The sequence below is a fragment of the Lycium ferocissimum genome, chromosome 9 (assembly GCF_029784015.1).
Source record: "Lycium ferocissimum isolate CSIRO_LF1 chromosome 9, AGI_CSIRO_Lferr_CH_V1, whole genome shotgun sequence".
NCBI classification, from domain to species: domain Eukaryota; kingdom Viridiplantae; phylum Streptophyta; class Magnoliopsida; order Solanales; family Solanaceae; genus Lycium; species Lycium ferocissimum.
Window position 1 is genome coordinate 58,770,955 of NC_081350.1, and position 13,805 is coordinate 58,784,759.

The 13,805-nt window shown below is 36.6% G+C and overlaps 2 protein-coding genes and 1 long non-coding RNA gene across 4 annotated transcripts; 2 read left to right on the plus strand and 1 right to left on the minus strand.

Annotated features, from left to right (window-relative positions):
• The first annotated feature begins 1,537 nt into the window (after positions 1 to 1,537).
• Positions 1,538 to 11,573, plus strand: LOC132031386 (EH domain-containing protein 1-like). Of its 2 annotated transcripts, none has more exons than XM_059421322.1 (16): positions 1,538 to 1,728; positions 1,811 to 1,890; positions 7,099 to 7,197; positions 7,294 to 7,351; positions 7,530 to 7,585; positions 7,663 to 7,702; positions 7,807 to 7,871; positions 8,465 to 8,578; positions 8,782 to 8,884; positions 8,971 to 9,020; positions 9,449 to 9,577; positions 9,676 to 9,927; positions 10,022 to 10,101; positions 10,674 to 10,800; positions 10,939 to 11,082; positions 11,181 to 11,573. In XM_059421322.1, exons 1-16 carry the CDS (start codon positions 1,644 to 1,646, stop codon positions 11,364 to 11,366), a joined length of 1,668 nt encoding a protein of 555 aa, XP_059277305.1. In that variant the 5' UTR covers positions 1,538 to 1,643; the 3' UTR covers positions 11,367 to 11,573. The 2 variants fall into 2 exon arrangements, with proteins under 2 accessions (XP_059277305.1, XP_059277306.1); XM_059421323.1 differs by having other exon boundaries at positions 1,540 to 1,728; positions 7,129 to 7,197.
• LOC132031387 (uncharacterized) lies at positions 2,404 to 5,596 on the plus strand. The gene is made up of 2 exons (XR_009408261.1): positions 2,404 to 4,322; positions 4,381 to 5,596. It is a non-coding gene; the product is annotated as an uncharacterized LOC132031387 (long non-coding RNA).
• A 1,122-nt stretch (positions 11,574 to 12,695) lies between the features above and the next one.
• On the minus strand, positions 12,696 to 13,656 carry LOC132029412 (probable beta-D-xylosidase 5). Its single transcript, XM_059418689.1, has one exon. It carries the CDS (start codon positions 13,587 to 13,589, stop codon positions 13,023 to 13,025), a length of 567 nt encoding a protein of 188 aa, XP_059274672.1. The 5' UTR covers positions 13,590 to 13,656; the 3' UTR covers positions 12,696 to 13,022.
• Positions 13,657 to 13,805: the final 149 nt, after the last annotated feature.

Here is a 13,805-nt window from a genome sequence, read left to right on the forward strand (position 1 = left end):
CGGGAGTAAAGCATATAATATTGAGAATATTTCTTCTCAATTATTCTACCTCTTCACGGAGATGGATCATGATATTTACACAATCAAATGCACGTTTATATTTATAGGCATTACTACGTATTATCATTCAACTTGGGAATGGATCTATATTATACTATATCAAAAGTTCTCATTCTTCAAAAATGGAACACAATCATACGAACGTGTGGCCTTAAACATATCAAATTGTGATAGCTTAGAATGTCTTTTAAGATATTGTTACTTCGAGAGCAAATCAAGGCATATATATGATTTAAGAGAATTGTTCTCTAACATATCTTTCGGAAGTATACCTGACTTCAAAGCAATTATTACTTTAGGAGCTAATATGTAGCACCGTGATATATTAAATTTACAAAATTACTATAGAATAAATTTACATATTAATAGACAGTAACCAAAAATTGCATCAACCATAATTTTGATGCCTCGTCACGTATTGCTTTTCAGGAGCAATAATGATTTCTCTTTATTCAAGTTCCTTGAAGTGCTAGCAAATTTGTTTACTCATAGTTAGAATCAAAGGTGTATAACTTTGAAGAATTCCAAAGATATAAATAAGGGGATCTAGGGCATGACTTTAGGCTTGGACACGTTCCCAGCGGTATAACAAAAGCATAGATTAACCCGCTCACAAAAAGGGAATCCAGCCATATAGAGATCAAAATATCCATGTTTATAACGTCAGCATACCCATCCATATATAAGATTGTTTCATACGTGAATTAAATTTGGATTCCAAATATGGCATATAAGCTTTCGTGATAAACATGGAACAACATAAAAATGATGTTTTGGCTATTAGACATGGCAACGTGAAAAATTCAACATTCGATGACTAAAGTGTATTTTATCTTGAAGAGTTTACAAAAGTATTCAGTGAATATATTGAAGAGTATTACTTACCTGGAACCCTCGCATAAAGCCACGGTATTATCAACACTTAAGGATACTCTTGTGCACATTTTTACTATCTCGGTGGTTAGAACTTCGTGCGATAACGTGTTATAAAATGAAGCTAAAGAGTCACAATATCAAAGGATGAAAAGCAGCGAAATAGAGTGACAAAGAGAAGAGATTTTATTGTTCTTCCAAGATGTATTACAAGTACCATTTCATATGAAAACTTATGCCTCTATTTATAGTGATACATATACATTTAATATATGAATTAATGGAGGAACCATTAAGATAGTAGAGAGGCAATTAAGATGGTGGAGGAAAATGGAGGAGCCATTAACATGGTGGAGGAAGCATTATATTTGTGATATGGACGTCCATAATATATTTCATAACATATTTTTATTTTTTACCAAAATTTTAGTCAAATGCCGACATTCCCCTAAGCAAGTGTTTTTTATTTTTTAATGAGCACTTTTGACTGGCAATTTTTTTTAAAATTATTTTTTATTACATAGGGATAGGGGAGGGGAAATGAGAGAGAGAGTTACAAGTGAGATTCAAATCTTCACCGATAAGATAAAAGTTCCTACCGTAGATTTTTCTTCAAAGTATCACAAAAAAGAAAAAAGAAAAAAGAAAAATGTAAACATAAAAAGCGGAACCTAAATATAGGAGAGGTATTTTGGAAAGCGAATAGAATAATGGAGTTTGATACATATTCGATTAATCGGTGCTCCAAAGAACATGAGAAAATCTATCAACAATGGTTTAGTTTAGCAGATTCAGGTACTAATACTATACTCTTTTCTTCTTTGTTGTGTTTATATGTATGCATTTGATTTCACGAATTTTGTGTATGTTGTATTAGATGGAGATGGACGTCTCACTGGAGGCGATGCTATCAAGTTCTTTTCCATGTCTAATTTGCCTCGTCACGATCTTAAACAGGTTTTTTTTTTCTTTGCTACTTTTAATTGATATACTCCCTCCGTCCCAATTTATGTGACACTGTTTGACTAAGCACAAAGTTTAATAAAGAACGGAAGACTTTGGTGAAAAACAAACCTAAAAGTTAAGTTGTTTCTAATTATAAAAAATGTGACATTCTTTTTGGTATAGAGTAAAAAGGAAAGTGTGGCGGGACTGAGAGAGTACAACTTTGAACCTAACTGTTGGCCTAGTAACCTTTTGGAATGGAGGATCTTCTTTTGAACTAGATTTCTTGTTCCATATTTTTTTTGTAATGGAGATGTCGAGTGAGATTACATGCACATTGACTAATTGATTCTCTCCACGGGTATAGAGTAACTCTGCTCCAAAAGCTTAAGTAAATGGGATGAACTAACTTTTTTGCTTACTGTTTTCTGCCACATATTTAAGGTGGAGGTTGAGAACACCAAAGTTTAGTGGGCGTTTGGACATAAAAATGTGAAATTTGGAAAAAAGTTGAAATATGGTATTTAGAAATTGGAGTTGTGTTTGAACATGAATACAACTTGGAAAAATGTTTGAATTTTTGTGAGTTATTTGGAGTGAAAAATGCGAAAACAGATATTTGGAGTTTTTCGAATTCCGGAAAATTGGAACAATTCTATGTCCAAACATGATTCCGGAATAAAACTCTGGAAAAAAGTGAAAATCATCCATGGCCAAACGGGTGTTTTTTTGCATTCCGTTTGTCGGCTTGTTCTTTCCTTGGTGCGGGAGAATGGCTTAGAGTGACAGTTTTTGCTACTCGAGTATGGTTCATTAGTTGTAGTCCCTTCTAAAGTCAGGTTTTATATGTTTCAATTCCTATAAAACTTAGACTGCTGTTCTCTGGTTGATTTGTGTTTGCCTATAATCTTCATCATGAATGGTAGTATAAGATAATAAGCTTGGCTAAGGCCTTATTAATATTTAATGTTTGGATTGGAGGATACGTTCTTAAACTAGTGAACTTATTGTCCATGTTGTAAACACAGGCTTCTGTTCTTCTTTATTTAGCTTAATAACTGACCCAATCTGTGTAAAGCATTTTCCATAATTGAATGAACTCAACCAGATTAGCAGCTGCCTTCATCCAACTTCTTGTTTCTGATCTTTGATGGCCGTTTAAGAAGTTAGGCTTAATTGGGGCCAACACTTTTGTGTCTGAGATTGTAGTAGGTCTTTAAGCATTGTGTTTATATCTCTAATTGGAGTTGGAGTAGGTCTTTAAGCATTGTGGTTATATCTCTAATTGGAGTTGGAGTAGGTCTTTCAGCATTGTGTTTCTCTGATTCTTAGGTGATGTAATATCATGAATGTATATCTGGTATTTCTGTTCAGTTACTGTTGAAACAAAATTCTATTGGACTTTCCCATTGCACCGGGTGATCCATATTTCTCTCTATAGTAGGAATCCCACACAAAGTGAGAGTCATCAAAATGCTGAGATCAACAATATGATATGAGAGTAGAGATACAAGGAGAGTGAATGTATCTCTACACTCTGAGTATCCAACATATGCACAAGATAAGCATCTTAAAAATACAAATATTAAAATGGCTATGTAGTCATACAAGATTACTAATGATCACATCCATTAGAATGTACAAGTATACAAGTAGAACACATAGACGATGAATAAGAAAAGGTTTCATGAGATGGGTCGATCATATCCTGTGTAGACCTATTATGAAGCAATCAATACTATGACGATTGAAGTTGATAAACAGATGTAGAGATAAAATCACATTAAAGAAAGTTACCTCAAAAGCCACACCATATATCATAATTGATGTGATGTAGCTAAGATCATAACAATGAAGAGCAAAGGATTCGTATAGGCGATATCAACTACTCAATATTTGAACTTAGTTGTTATTATCACTCACGTTAATCAACCCCAACTAGTTTGAGATTGCAGAATTGTTGATTGATCGATACTGTGGTTACTTGCGCTTGGAATGCCAAACTTGAGTGTTGTGCTTTGCCATCTGAACTTTTCAAACTGGTGAACCTCTTGCACTGTTGAGACTGCAAAGTATTTCTGTGAACCTCATCTTTACAACTAATGAGAGTGACCTCCAATTTGAAAGTCAAAATAGAGGAGGAAAGAGATGTTGATTAGCCGGTCCTGCTAAGTGGAATCCTGTTTATTGGACCACTTCTAATCATTTGCAGTTCATGTTAACACTTTCCTATGAAGAGTGAACAGAAGTAAACCAGTGGATAAAGTGTGTATATTTGGCCAAGTGCAGTGATAGAACTAAGTTTAGATGGTAAAGAAACCCGAAAGAATTGGATGGCAAAGTTAATACTCCTCCCTTCTCCTACACCCAAAAATGAATAGATGCTTACTTAATACATTACTTTTTGAGAAACTGGTACTGTTGTATTCCTCAGCATTTTAAGGGTATGCTGGCAACCTCCAAAAAGAAAAAAAGAAGAGCAAGAGAAAGCTACTTACAAAGATCCTAAGAATTCAACAAGTTGATCTACTTCTTCTATACATTGTTCTTTTGCACCAAAAATAAAAAGATACAATACAATTCCCCTTCACTTTATGAATAGAATTGGACCTATCTTCAAAACATCTTTCATTCCTTTCCTTCCATACAGACTACCAAACACAGGCAGGGATACTCCTCCACCACTTCTTCTGACTCTTACTTCCACTCCTTCTCACCCAACAACTCGGTAGATCTGAGGTGTGTGCTGGCATGGTCCAATTAACCTTTGTGAGGCTAAAAAAGATTGCCCAAATCTGAGCTGTGAATCTGCAATGGAGAAATAGATGACTGTTTGTTTTCCCTGTTTCGTTGCATAAGCAGCATATAGAAACTACAGGTAGCCCTTTTTCTGGAGCACTTCATGTGTTAGGCAAGATCTCCTAGCCACCAGCCAGGTGAAACATTTTACTTTGAGTGGTGCTATGCTTTTCCAGATTTTCCTCCATAAGTGTGGGTTGTCCCTTGCCAATCCCATAATATCCCTTCTATAAACTCTATCAGCTGAAAACACTCCATTCCTGTTATGTTTCCATCCCACTTGCCAAACTCAGTAGAAATACCTGTAATACCTTCAATATCCTTCAAAAGATTTGCCACTCTTTCTACCTCCCAATCATTCAAATACCTTCTGGAGTTTAAATTCCATCCTTGAGGGCTCCAGCAATCAAAAACAGTAGCATTAGGATTGTTGCATAATAAGAATAAATCAGGATATGAGTCCTTCAAAGCAACCTGACCATTCCAACTTTCCTTCCAAAACCTAGTTCTCCTGCCATTGCCCACTATAACACAAGAATTCACTTCCAATTTTGGTCATAAAGCTCTGATTGATCTCCACACCCCTTCTCCATAAGTGTTTGTTACTGTACTTGTGCACCAGGTACTTCTCTGTCCGTATTTGCAGTGTATGACTTCCTTCCATAAGGCTTGTTATTTAACATTGTTCTTCAACATTGTACCTCCACATCCACTTCATCAAAAGGCTACTGTTCTGCAACCTGAAATTTCTAATTCCAAGTCCTCCCTGTTCTTTGCTCAATTGAGTGGTTTGCCATTTGACTAGATTATACCCTCTGCCTTCTTTTCTGCCATGCCATAAGAAATCCCTTCTCGGTTTGTCAAGCTTCTTCACCACCTTTGATGGAACAGGAAAAAGGGACATTACATAGGTTGGTAATGAATCTAAAACAGCACTGATCAGATTGAGTCTGCTTCCCAAAGATTCCAACTTTGCTAACTTCTTCTCTGTTTTTGCCACTATACCATTCCATATCTCCAAAGCTTTATGATTGTATCCAAATGGCATGCCAAGATAGACAGTTGGCATGTTTTCCACCCTGCATCTCTGTACATTGGCCAGAAGCTGTATTTGAGCCACTTCCTTTATTGGGAAAAGACTACTCTTCCTCCAATTCACACACAAGCCAGAAGATGCTTCAAAGACTAACAGGATCAGTCTGATAAAGCTTATTTGCTCAATTGTTGGCTCACAAAATATCAGTGTCATCTGCATATAGCATACGACAGGTCTCTAGATCCACACCCTCCCTAGTTCCAATTTTGAATCGTGTTAGCCACCTGTTTTGTATAGCTACTCTTATAATACTATTGAAACCCTCCATAGCTAAAATGAACAGGAAAGGGGATAGCGGATAGGGGACCCCCTGCCTGAGTCCTTTTTCTGAAGAGAAAAAGCCAACAGGTTCGCTACTGACCAGGACTGAAAACTTGACAGTTGTAATGCAGAAAGCTATCCATTTTAGCCACCTATCTCCAAAGCCCATCTGTCTGAGAATGTTTAGCAGATAATTCCAGTTTACATGATCATACGCTTTCTCTATATCAGGCTTACACATGACACCAGGAGCATCACCTCTCAACCTTGAATCCACACACTCACTGGCAATGAGAGCTGCATCCATAATTTGTCTCCCCTTAATAAAGGCCATTTGATGTTTATTGATCAAGCTGTTCCACCACCCTCTTTAATCTTTCTGCCAAGATTTTTGCAATAATTTTATAGACTCCACTTATGAGACTTATTGGGCCTAAAATCTCTCAGATTTGTTGCCCCCACTTTCTTTGGAATAAGAGCTACATAGGTAGCATTGAAGCTTTTCTCAAATACCTGATGAGAATGGAAATATGTACATTACTTTTAGAGTGCTACATATGTTATGCCCAATATCAACTGACAATCTGCAATAATTTTGTACTCCATCCAGTCCAAAATAATTGTGGTTTTAGCCTCTAAAAGTTGGTCCAAAATAATCGATGTTTTACAAACCAAGAAAATATTTAGTACTTTTTTCCAAACTTGCCCTTGACACATTCCCATATCCCCGTAATATTTATGTCAACCTAAAAAGAAAAGATCATAATTAAGGGTACCTTAGTCAAAAGCCCTCTTAACTTTTAGGAGTTAGTAAATTCCTCCATGTACCCAAGCTTAAAACCTCAATTTTTTGGACCGGAGGGAGTATTTTGACTTTCATACTGTCCTTTATTATATGTCAGTTGTCCACCCTATGATTTATTATGAGTCAGTTTCCATGTAGTTCTACTATAGCATCAGATTGATCCCCTTTTTCCTGCCAGTTTTGCTCTTTTTTCTGCCAGATTTGCTCTTTTTTTTTTTTCGCCAGTTTTTCTCTTCTTAACTCGCTAATTTTATTTCAACGGATTGTTTTTCTTTTCGTGTTTCCTAAGGTGTGGGCAGTTGCAGATTCCAAACGGCAAGGTTTTCTCGGTTTTAGAGAGTTTATTACTGCAATACAGGTACTAGTTCATTTCATCGCAGACTTGCATCTCAGCCTGGTATTTAATTTTCAATCCAGATAAGACTCCGATCCTTCTTTTTTTTCCAACATGTAGTTAGTCTCTTTGGCTCAAGCTGGTCACCCAGTAAGCAGTGATCTCTTAAATGCTGAAGGTAACTTGCAAGCTTTAGAACCTTTTAATTTTAGAACTGTACTCTAGCAACGAGAGCAGTCTCTCGAATTCTCTAGCAAACTAGTTGGTTCATTACAATGCGCTGTATTCACTTTCATTAGCTATAGGATTGTCGTCATATATTGTTCTTACAATTAGATCAATTTTAATCATGGCAGTTGACTTTGAAAATTTGCAACCCCCTACCTTGGAAGGTCTTGATTTACTTCAAACTGTAAGTATGCTAGGTGTGCTTTCTGCATTAGGTGTCATTTATTGTGGTGCGATTGACTTGTTTTTTCTATAATACAGAAGAAAAAGCGTATGCCTAAAAGTGAACCTGAACAGAATGGTAATTTTACCTCAACACATACGACATCTTTCTTAATCTTTATTGGGAATTGAGAAGGGAGTTAGATGGATCATCTATGTCTAACTAATTGGATTTGGAAGCAGGCGATCCTACAGTGCAATCTTCCGTTTCAGCTAAGTGGTTTTCATCATCAACATCTGTAAAGAAGGTATGTGGTTACTTTTTACTTTGTTTGTAAGCTCACAGAACTCTGCACTGGTATGTGGTTACTTTGTACTTTGTTTGTAAGCTCACAGAACTCTGCACTTTCTTTCGTAGTCAATGCATTTTTCTGCTTGCCGGTTGTGTATCTTTTTTTTTAATGTCATGCTTTCCGAGTTTTGCCATGTTAACCTGATATCCTTTCTCCTAAATTGGAATACCTGCCACTTACTCTCTCCATCCCAAATTATATGACAGATGTCTTGATCGGGACTTCTTAAAATATTGACATACTTATGTACTAAATTTTATATAACTTCACAAGTTACAAATATAAATTTATTTAGCTATTTTCTCAAATTGAAGTCATATAAGATGTTTTCCCTAAGTCTATTTGTTAAGAAGCATCTTTTGTCCTTATCCATTAATGAGAAAGTTGTTTAATTTTATGTTATAAGCCATTTGTTGAAATGTGTTGCATTGAATTTATTTTCCCTTAATTCTCCTAATAACATCCTGTAGCATTTCATAGCGTGTTTAATGCTAAATTTTCTGTGTTTTCTATTTAAATGAGGCTTGGTTTTTTCCGTCAAACCTCAGGTCTCTTTATCCTCTGTTACATCGATAGTTGATGGACTGAAGAAGTTGTACATCCAAAAACTAAAGCCACTGGAAGCAACATATCGCTTTAATGATTTCGTTTCTCCATTATTGGTACGTGGTTTATTTCATCTTAGTTGTGCTTATTTTCAAGAAATAGGAGAAATAATCTTATTTTGACTATATCAAAAAAAGAAATAGGAGAAGAGACTCTTGCTTATATCATTTCCATTCTACTATTGTTTCTTTCGTACTAATCTATGGAAAAGTAATACAGAAGCCACTGACTGCTTTCTTAATGTGCTCTGTGTTGGTAGACAAATAGTGATTTTGATGCCAAACCAATGGTGATGCTTTTGGGTCAATACTCAACAGGAAAAACAACATTCATTAAGCATTTACTTAGAACCAGTTATCCAGGTTAGCTAAATTCCTTTTTTCTTGTCCATGTGCTCTTGGTTGTGCGTTCACGGCTGTTGATGCTTATGCTCCTTATTTGTCTATAGGTGCTCACATTGGACCAGAGCCTACAACAGACAGATTTGTGGTTGTCATGGTACTTTCATTTATCTTTGTTTGTGCTAAACACTGTGGTCATTTGCTTTCGGTCCTTTTTGGATTATGTTGCTGACAAAAGAGAAGTTATTAGTGTTTCCTCTTTTGAGTTGAATGTCTTTCTTTCCATTTGAAGTTGTGCCAAATAGTGTGCACTAACTTGAAAAAGATGGCTTTTTCAATTCATTGTACCTATCTTTTTATGGAGATATCTTTTAACCTTTCTGTCCTAGCACATATTCCAAATATATCACATCAAAGAGTTCCTTGAGAATACTCTGCAACAGTTTTGCTAGGTAAACCAGACCTTTAGTTGGAAATGAGAAGGCTATACCACTGTCGTGCATGTTTGGTAATAGTTTTGTCAAAAATGATTGTAATGCTAAACTTTTTGTTGGACTGGTATTCATTTTTTACTGTATTATACAGAATGGACCCGACGAAAGAAGTATTCCAGGGAACACAATCGCTGTTCAAGCAAATATGCCATTTAGCGGTCTGACAACTTTTGGAACTTCATTTTTGTCAAAGTTTGAGTGTTCTCAAATGCCGCATCCTGTGAGTTATGCTACTCTATTGTACTGAATACATAAAATGATCAGAGCTTTCTCCTAAACTTGCCAGACTTTGAACATCTTTTCCCTCTCTCATGTTAGCTGTTGGAGCACATCACATTTGTGGATACTCCTGGAGTTCTATCGGGTGAAAAACAACGAACACAAAGGAGCTACGATTTTACCGGAGTGACATCTTGGTTTGCTTCTAAGTGTGATCTCATTCTGCTTTTGTTTGATCCTCACAAACTTGATATAAGTGATGAATTCAAACGTGTGATTGCGTCTCTTCGAGGCCATGATGATAAGATACGGGTGGTTTTGAACAAGTCTGACCAAGTTGATACTCAACAAGTAGGCATAAACTTCTATTTTTCGGTCTGTTTACGTTTTCCACCTATTTCTGGACTTCGCTACAATTTGATATAATTATTGGTGTCAACTGCAGCTTATGAGGGTTTACGGAGCATTGATGTGGTCATTAGGAAAGGTTCTAAACACCCCTGAAGTTTCGCGTGTCTACATAGGGTATGATCTCTATATTCTTACAATCAGTTCAGGTATTCTGCCCATCAAAATGTAATTAAGTTGCACAATCTAATAATTATTATTCTGGGAGTCCGAGTATTTATGATTTTCTGGATGTCTTCAAGATGTATCAACCCTGCACTTACATCAGACTATTGCAAGGGGATATGAGATCTTAATTGCACCTTATGAGACTTGACTTCCGATTTGGGAGTTAGACCATGCTTTTTAACATGGTTACAATAATGGAGGGATAGCCTAGTGGTATGAACAATCCACCTCCAACCATTAGGTTGGGTTTCTCGTCACTAGGGCGCAAAGTGGAAAAGAGCAACTGGTTGGCTCCTGGCAGTTTTTTTTGGGGGGTGGGGGGTTACTATATCCAAAAATTCCAACTCTCGTTTGAGATGCTTGCCCCATCATTCGCTTTTTTCTCTCGTGCTCGAGTGTAGGTATAACATGCATGCTCATGAAGCAGATATTGAGTCCTTCCACACTTTTAGATATCAAATATTACAGAATTTCATTACTTTCTGCAGTTCCATATTAATGTGGTGTCTTCTCTTTTACAGATCATTTAATGACAAACCAATAAATGAGGCTGCTACAGGGCCAATTGGAAAAGAACTTTTTGAGAAGGAACAAGATGATCTCCTTACCGACTTGAAAGACATACCAAAGAAGGCTTGTGATCGTCGTGTAAGTTCACAATCTTCATTATGGCGCCCTTCCTCAGACCCCGCGCATAGCGGGGAGCTTAGTGCACCGGACTGCCCTTTATACTTTGTGTCTAATTTGCTTGAAATGAGGATAATAAACAGGCTAAATTTTGTGCAGATAAATGAATTCGTAAAACGTGCTAGAGCTGCCAAAATAAATGCTTACATTATCAGTCACCTGAAAAAGGAGATGCCTGCTATGATAGGCAAAGCCAAGACCCAGCAAAAACTTATTGATAACTTGGAAGATCAATTTGTAAAGGTCTGTTTCTCTCACCAACCAGCAATTTGATGCACTTCTGACATGATTCTTATACGGAGTTCTAGTATTGTGTATTAATCACCAACTCATCAAAACAGGTTAAAAAGGAACACAATCTGCCAGCTGGAGATTTTCCTAACGTCGAACACTTCAGGGAAGTTCTGAGTGGTTATAACATTGATAAGTTTGAGAAGTTGAAGCCCAAATTGATACAATCTGTTGATGACATGCTAGGTTATGACATCCCTGAACTTCTAAAGAATTTCAGAAATCCTTACGAATGACGAGGCCCGGAGCTGATATAGTGTAGAGTGATTTCTGTTAGACGTGATGTTTATTATCGTTTGTAGCTTGTAGTCTTATTTTTACTCCCCACATTTAGAATGGGGCTTAATAGTGAATACTGAAGTGATACTTCCATTTGGTAAATATTGGGGGCATGTAAATATGCATTACGAATTCTACATATGGGGAAGATCTTTATTTTTGTATTGGCGTGTGCTTTTATATTTTTATTTTTCTCGTTAGTTTCAGTAAATCGACACTAGGGATGACAGGGAGGAATGGGACGGGTGGATAAAGTCTTAACCCATACAATTTTTTACCTGTACTCAATGGCGGACCTACATGCAAATGGTGTGTGCTTAAGCACCCATTCTCCTTGACCCAAACACATGATTTAGACAGGAATTAGTAAAACACTAGAGTTACTAAGCACCCAATTTTTGAAACTGGCAATGAGTGCACGGTTTAAAGAAGTGGATTTTGTTGTGTGATTATTAACAACATAGTTATGACATAGTATAGGAGCAATTGAGCCATTCTACTGACGATGATGTACTACAATGTGAATAAGAAAAAGCACAAGGCTGTCTCCATAGTCCATAGTTACACTTCTCACGTACAATTTCGTTTAGTTCTGCGAGTAATAGGCATTTTGCAAAAGTAAAACAGTAAAAAATGAAAGGACCCTTTTCTTTTACTTTTTACTTTTTGTTCGGCTATTAGTTGGATTTATCAGAGGTGAGGAGGGAGTGAACAAAGCTATTGCTCCTCCATTCTAATTCATGTGACACTCTTTCTTTTTTGGTTAGTTTAAAAAAGAATAACAACTTTTTATATTTAGTAACAATTCAACTTTAATTTTACCTTTTTAACTTTAATGAAATGATTTCTAGCCACACAAATTTCAATGGTTTATTTTAGACCACAAGTTTAAAAAAATTCATTTATTTTTTAAACTCCGTGTTCAGTCAAACACCCTCATATAAAATGGGATGGAGGGAGTGTAGAGTATATGTTTCAGGTGAGGATTAACTACAGATACGATGATGATGACTATCACAAAAACTAGAAGAATCAAGAAATGTAATACTTAGCTTGTATATGTTGAAACTTTTCTATTGGCTGTGCAGGTTAAAAGAAGAGAGCATAGAGAAATATATGGTATTTGCAATTCCAAAGTGACAAAGATAACTTCGAAGAAAGAATCTGAGAAGAGAAGTGTACATATAAGACCATGAAGGAATATTCAAACAATCTTCTATTAGAAGGATTTTGCCCTCAATCATCCCAGTACACTTGTATGCATATCCAAATGAAATACCTCAATTTTTTTATCGTACTTTCAGGTTTCCACTTCTCTATTAAGTAATAAGTATCTCTTTTGAAACTTTTGCTAGTATAGATATGAAAATGCGCGAGCAGGATGACATCTGATGATACAATAGAAATCTCAAGTTATAATTTTATTTGATATTGCACTGCATTAATTGGTTGTTTCATAAATGCATGTCAGCAATGATCTTCTATCTAGTATACTTTCCATTTCAATACAGATACCTAGATATAAGCACTCCTCACTTCTAGGACTAACACTGGAGTGCACTAGCTACTTTAAACACATTGTATATGCATGTCTGTTAAGAATTAGACATAAATTAAAGCTCCATCTTGGCTTCTTCTTTTGTAGCCACCCTTAGGTTAAACTGATGCCTAACTTGGTGCTCACTGGAAGAACCAACCATTATAGTCTGTATCCCTGGGACTAATTTCCTCTTCCCGTGTGCATCAGCCAAGCTGAAATCCTTGCACACATCCAATTTAATTGTCACTGTTTGGGTCTTCCCTTTCTTCACCCAGACTCTTTCAAATCCCACCAGCTGTATATTAGGCGCTCCAATCATATTTGTCGGCTTCCAGAACACTAGGACAACATGGGATCCATCCATTTTGCCATTATTCTTGACCCCAACTGTGATGTTTATCCCTACATTCTGGCAATTCACGGTTGAAATATCAATGGCTTGGGCGGTTAAGTTGGTATCTGAGACATGTCTTGTCTTTAGCTTTATGACAATGGTGGGAGGCGCCGAAATTATGAATGAGGAAAAGGTCGAGTAGCTTAGTCCATGGCCAAATGGATAGATTGGTTTTTCATTGTAGAATCTGTAAGTTCTTCCCGGAAAGTTTCTACTAGAATTTGCTCTCATGTTCATGTCACTCATTGGCACTTTGTCAACATATTTCTGAGGATACCAAGTGAAAGGAGACCTCCCACCTGAAATAGCATTGCAAAACAACAAAATCAAGAAGAACCTTTTTCTATTTTCAACTTCTGTTTGAACTGGGAGGTAGGTGGGAGGCGAGGGGGGTGGAACGGGACCGGGGGGGGGGGGGGGGTTGGAGAGGAACTAAAGCTTTAAAGTTTATTAAGAGAACCT

Coding starts and splice junctions, on each gene's coding strand:
- LOC132031386 (XM_059421322.1), top strand. CDS start 1,644: ATGGAGTTTGATACATATTCGATTAATCGGTGCTCCAAAGAACATGAG. Junction 7,586..7,662: donor GTCTTGATTTACTTCAAACT/GTAAGTATGCTA, acceptor TCTATAATACAG/AAGAAAAAGCGTATGCCTAA. Junction 9,928..10,021: donor ACCAAGTTGATACTCAACAA/GTAGGCATAAAC, acceptor TGTCAACTGCAG/CTTATGAGGGTTTACGGAGC.
- LOC132029412 (XM_059418689.1), bottom strand. CDS start 13,589: ATGAGTGACATGAACATGAGAGCAAATTCTAGTAGAAACTTTCCGGGA.